Source organism: Cebus imitator, unplaced genomic scaffold, assembly GCF_001604975.1.
Source record: "Cebus imitator isolate Cc_AM_T3 unplaced genomic scaffold, Cebus_imitator-1.0 Scaffold529, whole genome shotgun sequence".
In the NCBI taxonomy this organism is placed as follows: domain Eukaryota; kingdom Metazoa; phylum Chordata; class Mammalia; order Primates; family Cebidae; genus Cebus; species Cebus imitator.
Window position 1 is genome coordinate 1,140,737 of NW_016107844.1, and position 10,884 is coordinate 1,151,620.

Here is a 10,884-nt window from a genome sequence, read left to right on the forward strand (position 1 = left end):
CCTTCTCCCATTCCATAAAGACTATAACTGATATGCCAGGGCTTTCTGTTCTTGCCAGTCTCCAATGGACAGGTTAATTATTCTGTACTAGATTAAAACTGAGTAATTGAGTATATTCCTAAATGTTTGGACTCAAGAAGCAGCAAGAATTCATAAAAACTTTTACTACTAGACCAAATCTCACTTCATTCCTAGGATGGTCTAGTACCACCCCAATTTGCACTATAAACACTTCAAATTTTGAAGAGTGCTTACTCCCCTGAGTACTCTGCAGAACCAAAATCACTGAAATCATGGAGGGGAGAATAAAGATATAAAGCACAAGTCAAAACAAAAATCTAATGGGGAAGAGGTTGCTATTCTCTTTCTCCTGATAGGATAGCCACAAGGAAAGATAAAGGATAACAAGACACACAGTTCATGTGGATTAAAAATTATCCTTGGCAATTGGTAAGGCACTTTTAGAACATACCATGAGGCTTGAAAGAATATACAACTAAGGGTCAGGCATGCTGGCTGACACCTGTAATCCTGGCACTTTCGGAGGCTGAGGCAGGTGGAACACTTGAGGTCAAGAGTTCAAGACCAGCCTGGCCAACATGGTGAAACCCCATCTCTACTAAAAATACAAAAATTAGCTGGGTGTGGTGGCAGACACCTGTAACCCGGCTAGCTACTCAGGAGGCTAAGTGGGAGAACTGCGTGAACCCAGAAGGTGGAAAGGTGGAAGTTGCAGTGAGCCAAGATGGAGCCATTGATTCCAGCCTGGATAACAGAGCGAGACTCAAAAAAAAAAAAAAAGAATGTATAAACAGTGTATAACTAGGACAGAATTTCCAAATATGAAGAAACAGCTGCTTTCTCATTTAAGAGTATTACTCTTCCCATAGTACCTTCTAAAAGACTAACCCCTTCCTTTAAAATATTTAACGGAGTAGACATTTACCACACGCATTTTTCAGCAAACAAAACCAATTAACACTGAGTTTCATCAGAACTCACCAGGCTCATATAAACTATTGGCTGATACTGTGGAGGGTAAAGATTCTCTTCCATCATCAGAGCTCTGCTGGATTCCACTGTCATTACTTTTGACTGTTTTAAAGAAAAATTGACTAATGATTAAAGTTCATGCCATTTATAAAACAATCTCCCACAAACAAAGTTTTAAAATGAGCCCTTACACATCAACATGAACTCAGGCACCACGAGTAGAATGCATTTAATATAATTTTAACCTTTTTGAACACTTAGCTTATTGAGATATAAATCAATCACAAAACCTGAAAATAAACTTATTTTCAGAGTTGTAACACATTTCATTACCCCCTAATATGTCAGGGATAGTAAGAGCTTAATTTATTATACGACTGTAAGTAATGTGTAATTCTGAGACAATGGGTAACATCTAGAGAAATGGTCACACCGCACAATGACCACTGGCACAGACTTGGAATGCTCCACAAGAGTAGTACTTACTACTACGCAGTTTTGAAGAAGTATCAAAGTAGGAGAAGAGTGAATCTAGCTCATCAGGACAAAACAGAGACTCCCGCCTGGCCTCGTCGCTATTTACAGCAATCACTGGGGACATGCAAGTTAGCAAAGCACAAAGCAGGCCATAAGAGGGGAAAAGGGCAGGAAGAAACGTTACTGGGAAAAAATTTAGGAGGAAAAAATAGGAAGGAAATCAGGTAGTTAATCGGATACTTAGGGCTTTTGGAATCACAGGTTTATAATTCCCATCTCCCCTTGCATTTTAAGCAGTTTTATTCCTTAGAATATACATATGACCTAGAAAGGTGAAATATTATGGCACTGTTTAAATTTAACTGTTTTAAAGACACAGAAATTCAGTTTTCCTTAGAATATGTAGAAGGGAACAGGTTTTTAACAGTTAAAAAACTGACAATGGCTACTAGCTCAGGGATTATAAAAGTGACTTCAGCTTAAGAAAGTAGTTATAGACACAATAAGAAAGTTTGTGATACCTGAACTTTGGGCAGATGCTCTGACTTGGTCACCTGGCCCAAATTTAGAAATGCTCAGCCTCTTTTCTTCAGAACTTTTAGAGACAAACTTTTTTTCCTGATCAGGAGGTGATGATAATATAGAAGATTTATCCACAAATTTCCTCTCCACATATTTTGCTCTGATATATGCCTCCTTCTCCTGTCTGGTATACATAAAAATGTCATGATGTTTTGTTTAATCTCTTAGCAAAAAAGCCATTATATATTGAATATATTCAAACAAAGTCACTGAATGTAATACTAGTTAAAACTCAATCTGTGACATTATATGTTTTCCTTTCAAATATTTAATGAACTATGATTTCGCACTCAAGTGAAATACAAATAATAACCTAACTAAAAATCACAAGTATTAACATGGTACTCTTCCCTTCTCTTATTTTCTGTGCTATTCATTTCTATACTCCTCTCATGCTTTTTGCAGAATCAAAAACATCACCAGAAAAAAAAAGTAAAAATTTATAGAAAGTAACTTTATTTTCATTTTTGCTCAAAGAAATAATTTCACATACTGAACTGGCAATATTGGTGGCCACAATTTTTCAGAAGACTACTTTAAAACAACACAGCATTGTTAATTTAATAATATATATTTTAAACTTCTGATTTATGATACCATCATAAAATGCCATATCTGTTCTGTGTGTGTGTGTGTGTGTGTGTGTGTGTGTGTGTGTATATATATATATATTTTTTTTTTTTTTTGGAGACAGAGTCGTGCTCTGTCGCCCAGGATGGAGTGCAATGGCACCATGTCGGCTCACTGCAACATCCGCCTCCCAGGTTCAAGCCATTCTCCTGCCTCATCCTCCTGAGTAGCTGGGATTACAGGTGTCCACCATGTCCAGCTAATTTTTGTATTTTTAGTAGAGACGGTACCAACTTTTAGCCACTTCATTCAATAAGCCTCCTTATACAGAATTGGAACAATAACTTCAAACACAAGCAATCAGGTACTCTCCCCTTTCAGAGGCACACTTTGCATCATCAGTTCTTCAATATCATAATGCCATGCATAAACTATGTGAGTAACAAATCTTTGCCAAATTAAGTACGAACAATGTAAAATTATTCACTGTATGTAGCAGAAACTTAATCCTTAGAGACATTAATGAATAAATTATCCCTTTTTAAATGTTACCACGAACAGAACTTCGGTCTATTTTAACTAACTACTAAGGGTTTCTACATTCCTGTGCAGATCCCCAGTTTTTAAGATTCTCTCTACTCTGGACACTATTGATTATCTGTTCAATACAATTATCTAATTAACATACCCAAGAAAGAGCCACATTTGAACAAAGTAGTAATGGCTGCTTCTAAACACTGTCTCAGTGTTATACATCAATTACTACAGTGAAATAAAATCATAGCTATATTCCTAATTAGGAGGGAAAAGGTATTACATTAAGACAACTGAAATAGTACCTTTGTCCTGATTGTGGTTTCTTTATTCCCATTTTTTCCACGTTAGCTTCATAAACTCGATTTATAACATCATTTCCCAACTCACACATAAGCTATTGGCAGAAAAATAGAAAAATAAGCTACAAAGACCTTAAAATAAGCCAAAATTTAAAAGTCCTTAAAGCAAGTACAGTTAACTAATTCTCTTGCACATTCTGCAGCTGCTTATTCTACAAAGAAGTTTCATGTTAAAACAAAATGAGACAAGAACTTAGTAATATTATCACTTTGCTGTTCTTCACCAGACTACCTCCCGTAGAAGATTATCACCCCTACCAGAGTCATTCTATCTCTCTACGTATCTATCTATGTATCTATCTAGTCACATATCACAACTATTATATCTAAGACAAGAAGTATGACAACAAAGCATTCCTATACAGTAAGGTATAGTAAGTACTGGCCAGTCTTGGGACAGTAAGTTAAAAATTAAGTATCTATTCTTTTCAGTTTTCACATCTAGTTTCTAGAAATATGCAAATCTATCAAATGTACAACTTTCTGGAATTTATTTTTAAACTCTGACCTCTCTTTAGGTTGGGTTCTGTATTCAGATAACAATTCCTAGTTATATATTCCAAATTATTTCAGATTTTCCTTTCCATCTGTTACCTCTTTAATTCCGTTCAAGCTCTCCTTGCCTCACTAATAAATTATATCTGTACCTTCTTGGCTAATCTTATTGTTTCTAGTTATGCCCAATTCCAGGCTTGACCACAAAACAAACATTTTTACCAGGATGCAGATCACCCAAACCATTTCCCAGAGAAATCATAATCAAGTAAAAGCGACACTAATATACATTAAAAGACGGCATGACCAGAATGTAGAGAATAGAGGTTAAAGTGTTGGGACATGTGAGTTGGTGGGAGCCAGCAAGGCCTGGGATGAGATAGCAAGAGGATTAAAATGTTATCTGGACCCAACAACAGGAATGAAGTTTCGGAAGGGCACTCTCTTAAAGTGTACGCTACGTAGGCAAGAGGGAATGTTTTCCCTTTCTCTCCTTTTCCTTGAGACAGAGTCTCACTCTATCGCCCAGGCTGGAATGCAGTGGCGTGATCTTGGCTCACTGCAATGTCCACATCCCAGGTTCAAGCAGTTCTCCTGCCTCAACCTCCCAAGTAACTGGGATTACAGATGCCCACCACCACGTTCAGCTAGTTTTTGTATTTTTAGTAGAGACAGGGTTTCACCATGTTGGTCAGGATGGTCTCCAACTCCTGACCTCAAGTGATCCACCTGCCTCAACCTCCCAAAGTGCTAGGATTACTGGCGTGAGCCACCGCACCGGCCTCTCTCCTTTTCCTTAACCATGAGCCCTTTTGAGGTTCCATTATTTCTGTGACATCCCTTTTCTGTCACTTCCATTTCTTGTTTCTATTATCTCTCCCTATCACTTCCTTTCCCCTCGTCCCATAGCCCAGCTACCTCTTATAAATCTTAAATGTGCTAATTCCTCCTTGAGCAATTATTATTTCTAGTTTTACACAGCATATTTTTCATTTTTAAAGTAAAGATACTAATTATTATAAAGTCTTTAAAATCTGCACTGGTACTGTGAGACAATACTGTGAGACATCACTGCCTAAGATTAGTAGCACACAGAAATCAACCTTATTTACAAGCAATTTAATATAAGGCAAAGGAAAAATAAGAAAATGATGGGAAAAGAAAGGATTTTTCAATTACTGATGCTAAGAAAGTTGGTTAAGGATTTGAAAAAACTGGCTGGATGCGGTGGCTCATGCTGCTTTGGGAGGCCAAGGCAGGGGGATCACTTGAGGCCTGGAGTTCAAGACTAGCCATGGCAAAATGGTGAAACCCCATCTCTACAAAAAGAAATTACTCAGGAGGCTGAGGCAGAAGAATCGCTTGAACCCAGGAGGCAGAGGTTGCAGTTAGCCAAGATCACACCACTGCATTACAGCCTGGGTGACAGAGTGAAACTCTGTCTCAAAAAAAAAAAAAGAATTTTAAAAAAATATCCCAAGCAATTTTCCTGCCTCAGCCTCCCAAGGAGCTGGGATTACAGGTGCGTGCCACCACACCTGGCTAATTTTTGTATTTTTAGCACAGACAAGGTTTCATCATGTTAGTCAGGCTGGTCTCAAACTCCTGACCTCAAGTGACCCGCCCACCTCGGCCTCCCAAAGTGCTGGGATTACAGGTGTGAGCCACAGCACCCGGCCACAATTTTCAGCCAGAAATAAATGAGTATATACTCCAACCCTTAAATTCATCTGTTTTCTACAATATGGTAAACTAGGTGGCAGTAATTAAAAGAATTATACTATTAACTATTTTGAATTTTGTAAATCTTATCAGAAACCCATAGGGGTCTAAAATTATTTATGACATTTTCATAGATGTAAATTCTTAGACACAGGGGAAAAAGGATGACTTGGTTTGATGACTCCTAACCTGACAAATGTAAACCTGCTAAAACAACCCGATGGTGTCAAAAGCTTTACCAATCCATTATGAAGCTTAGTGTGGCAATAGATCTCTTATATATTTATTAAGAATCTTATTAGAAAAAATTAAAGTTAAGGCATAGAATCTGAACTGGATCAAGGGTAGTGGCTCACACCTAGAGTTCCAGCATTTTGGGAGGCCAAAGTAGATGGATTGCTTGAGCCCAGTAGTACAAGACCAGAGTGGGCAACATGGTGAAACCTTGTCTCTACAAAAAAACACAAAAATTAGCCAGGCATGGTGGCGTGCATCTATGGTCCCAATTACTCGGGAGGCTGAGGTAGGAGGATCCCTTGAGCCAAGGAGGTCAAGCTGTAGTAAGCTGTGATGGTGTCACTACACAGCCTGGGCAAGGGAGCAAGACCTTGTCTCAAGGGAAAAAAAGAAGAGTGAACTAACTCGGAGTTAAGAGTGCTATATATAAACGTAGCAATTTTTCAAACTTATTATGGAAACACCAGATTTGTCAAAATAGCTTCAGATGTGTTTCGATACAATTTAGTTAGCATACCTTGTTAGCATGAAGAACTCATACATTTGTAAACCAAGATTCTGAAATCTAAAATTCTTTCACTTTTATGTGAACATATGAAATATTTTGAAGCAATATGTTTTTACCTTTAAAAGTTCCGGCTCCCAGGTGTCTAAAGTTAAAGAACGTACTTTTGAAAAATGAACCCCAAGACTCCTAAGTGGAAAAAAGACGACTGCATTAATATAAAAAACAATCAAGTTTCTACTTGCACACTGTGCAAATTGTTTAATGTGACACAGGCTCTAATAAAGCCCTCAGCACACATACATAGGAACACATCTTCTGTTTAATAATGAATGATGAACCAAAGTCCTTAAAAGCTTTTACAAACCAGAATTTTAACCACTTCTTAAAAGGTACAAAGACACACACTGGTGGTAAGTTAGAGAAGCAGAAAAGGCCAGCTAACAAATGAAACATCATCATTTCAATCTCTGTTTATCCAAAAGAATAAATTCTCAACCTGGGCAGGCCTACCCACCGGTGAATTCCGGAGCACTCGATACACAAGGTGATGCCCAGGTTGATGCTGGCCCACCGTGGATCTGCCAGGCCACAGTCACAACAGCTGGCATTGCCAGGGATACACTGTACCCGCTGAAGCGCACTTTCTCCTTTCAATAATTTCTCTTTTGACTCATTTCCAGAATCTAGGCTTCCTGTGGATGGAGATGATTTCTTATCCAGCTTCTAAAAGAATTAAGAATTACTTGTTTTAAAAAAAAAAAGATTGGAATATACTACATACTCCAAACTAAAGCTTCCAATCAATAAATGCCTATTATGGGCATAAGCCAGGCAATCTTTAGGCACTAGAGATGCAAGGATAAAAAGATGTAGGTTCTTCCATCACTGGACTTTTATTCTAGTGGGGAGAAACATGTAAACATTTAAAATCATATATAATAAATGACACAATGAACATATGTATAAAAAAATGAGGACAGAGAGAGGGGAACAGTAGTTTAACATGCGGGGTGGGAGAGAGGAAATAGGTAAGGGATTATTAAAACTCAAGAATGAAATACATATTATTGTTTTATACCACATTTTTCCAAGGTGTTCAATAAACTTATTTTTTTTTTCAGACCTCTCAAGGATAAAGTTAGTTATTTTAATTACTGCAGTGAGTAACTAGGAAAGGTATAAGCTTATATAAATACTAAAGAAGAGATCAACTACATAATTATAACAACAGTGTAAATCAAAAATAGAACATACAATGTTTAAAACTTCAAGGTATATTAGGTAAAAGAAGAGAAAAGCAAAAGATGGCTGATTAACAAAAAGATCATTTTTTTGGCTGAGTGCGGTGTCTTACGCCTGTAATTCTAACACTTTAGGAAGCTGAAGCGGGAAGATCACTTGGGTCCAGGTGTTCAAGATCAGCCTGGGCAACATAACAAGAACCTGTCTCTAAAAAATAATACATCTGGGCACAGTGGCTCATGCCTGTAATCCCAACATTCTGGGAGGCTGAGGTGGGTGGATCACTTTAAGCCAGGAGTTTAAGACCAGCCTGGCCAACATGGTGAAACCCTGTCTCTACTAAAAATACAAAAACATTAGCTGGGTGTGATGGCACACGCCTGTGATGCCAGCTACTCAGGAGGCTGAGGCAGGAGAATCACTTAAACCTGGGAGGCGGAGGTTGCCGTGAACCAAGATTATGCCACTGCACTCCAGCTTGGGTTACAGAATGAGACTCCATCATATGTACATAAATACATACATATACAAATTAGCTAGGGATGGTGGTACATACCTGTAATCCCAGCTACTCAGGACGCTGAGGCGGGAGCATTGCTTGAGCCCAGGGGGTCAAGGCTGCAGTGAACTATGATCACATCACTGCATTTCAGCCTGGGAAACAGAGTGAGACTCTGTCTCCCTACACCCCGCCACATGGCCATAATGACCAAATACAAAGATATGGTACCTAGATCCTAAACAATGACAGATATGGTCTATAAAAAGTCTTCTGGTTTAAAAACATCTCAGGCCGGGTACAGTGGCTCACGCCTATAATCTCAGTACTTTGGGAGGCTAAGACGGGTGGACCACAAGGTCAGGAGTTCAAGAGCAGCCTGGCCAATATGGTGAAACCCCATCTCTACTAAAAATGCAAATAAAACTAGCCAGGCGTGGTGGCACATGCCTGTAATTCCAGCTACTTGGGAGGCTGAGGCAGGAGAATCACTTGAACCTGGGAGATGGAGATTGCAGTGAGCCGAGATGGCACCACAGTAATCCAGCCTGGGCAACAGAGTGAGACTTCAAAAACATTTCAACCTTAACAAGCCAGTATTTTAGTACAGAATCAATATAAATATAATTTGGCACTTATCTTCCCCTTCCTGAAGACTGTATTCAACAGCCATTAGATAGGACCATGCATAAGTGTATATACCCAGTATTCTTGAGAGGATCAAGCTAGATGGGAAACATGCCAACACAGAAGCATAACCATATGCAGGCTGTTGGATCCCAAGCAGGGTAAGGAGCATGTCTGCATAGGGAGGCAGCTCAGCAAGAAAAACGGAAGCCTGAGTAGGCAGAGGAAGGCAGCAAATTAGGAGCACCACCTAGCATGAGGTGTCAAGAGTCTGACAGGGAAAGAGGCCACTCCTGGCAACAGACACAGAATATCAGTTACATACCAGGGGATCAATCATATGAGTAAACATGTTAAAGACAAATGGGAGCCAGATTTCTCAACACAGAGAAAGGAATTATTTATATGGAAAAGGAGAAAACCACAATGAACCCTATCAGACCTGGAGATACCAACAGGCACACTAATGGTTTTCAATATAAATAGATACATTTTTTAAAAGATGTAAATATGTATATGTATATACACACTCAAAAACTTATTTTGATTTCTAAACACCATTCTCTACCAAAAGTTCATCCCAAAGCACCTCCCCAACAAAATACTTATTACCGACAAAGTTTAAAAGATTATTCCTACAGTGGAGAAACCCACTAGAACACCACCTGAATCAAATGATCAAAGTTAACACCACCACTGGGAACAAGTCAAAATCATGTGACCCCTGAGAGGATGAAGTGAAAAGAACACAGTATCATTTACATAATATTCCTGCCAAATTGAGGGACATTCTGCAAAACAACTAGTCTATAATTTTCAAAACTATCAAGGTTAAGAAGGTCAAGGTAAGAATGAGGAACTACCCCTGACTAAAAGAGATTAAAAAGACATAACAACTAAATGCTATCTATACTTATAAACTAGATCTTTTTCCCATAAAGAACATTACTAGGACAATGGCTAAAACTTGAATGATGTTTGAGAATTAAACGGTAGTCGTGTATCAAAGCTCATTTCTTGATTGGTGGCTATACTATGATCATACAGGAGAATGTCCTAGGCTGTGGGAGGTACTCATTAAAGTAATGATACAGGCCAAGCGCACTGGCTCATGCCTGTAATCCCAGCACTTTGGGAGGCTGAGGCGGGTGGATCATCTGAGGTCAGGAGTTCAAGACTAGCCTGGCCAAATGGTGAAAACCCAGCTCTACTAAAAATTAAAAATAAAAAAATTAGCCGGGTGTGGTGGTGTACACCTGTAATCCCAGCTACTCTGGAAGCAGAGGCACAAGAATTGCTTGAACCGGGAGGCAGAGGTTGCAGTGAGCTGAGATGGTGCCACTTCATTCCAGCCTGGGCAACAGAGTGAGACACTGTCTATCAATCAATCAATAAATAAATAAAATAATGATTCGGGCCAGGTGCAATGGCTCACACCTGTAATTCCAGCACTTTGGGAGGCAAACATGGGTGGATCACTGGAGGCCAGGAGTTCCAGGCCAGCCTGGCCAACATAGTAAAACCCCGCCTTACTAAAAATACAAAAATTAGCCAGGTGTGGTGGCGCATGCCTGTTGTCCCAGCTACTAGGGAAGCTAAGGCATGAGAATCACTTGAACCCGGGAAATGAAGGTTGCAGTGAGCTCAGACTGCACCACTGTACTCCATCCTGGAGGACAGAGAAACTATCTCAAAAAACAAAAACAAAAAAGTCGTGATGCAGTGATGGGGCATCATGTTGGAAACTTATTCTCAAATGGTTCAGGGGAAACAGTTATTTGTTCAGTACTTAGAACTTCCCTGTGGGGCCGGGTGCAGTGGCTCACACCTGTGATCCCAGCACTTTGAGAGGCCAAGGTGGGTGGATCACCTGAGGTCAGGAGTTTGAGACCAGGCTGGCCAAGATGGTGAAACCCCATCTCTACTAAAAATACAGAAGTTAGCCGGGCGTGGTAGCACACACCTGTAATCCTAGCTACTGGGGAGGCTGAGGCAGGAGAATCGCTTGAACCTGGAAGGTGGAGGTTGCAGTGAGC

At 39.5% G+C, this 10,884-nt stretch overlaps 1 protein-coding gene across 10 annotated transcripts in view; it reads right to left on the bottom strand.

The window, feature by feature from the left end:
• The window catches only part of ACAP2 (ArfGAP with coiled-coil, ankyrin repeat and PH domains 2), a 166,071-nt gene that overhangs the window by 18,102 nt on the left and 137,085 nt on the right, over positions 1–10,884 (bottom strand). For 7 of the 10 annotated variants that reach the window (XM_017514599.2, XM_017514602.2, XM_017514600.2 and 4 more), the window contains 6 exons: positions 6,995–7,203; positions 6,597–6,666; positions 3,462–3,553; positions 1,992–2,176; positions 1,480–1,584; positions 1,003–1,095 (listed from right to left, as the gene is read on the bottom strand). In XM_017514599.2, coding sequence (XP_017370088.1) covers positions 1,003–1,095; positions 1,480–1,584; positions 1,992–2,176; positions 3,462–3,553; positions 6,597–6,666; positions 6,995–7,203 — 754 coding nt within the window. The remainder of the gene's footprint in view (positions 1–1,002; positions 1,096–1,479; positions 1,585–1,991; positions 2,177–3,461; positions 3,554–6,596; positions 6,667–6,994; positions 7,204–10,884) is intronic. The other 3 variants (XM_017514603.2, XM_017514605.2, XM_017514606.2) reach the window with 1 other exon arrangement.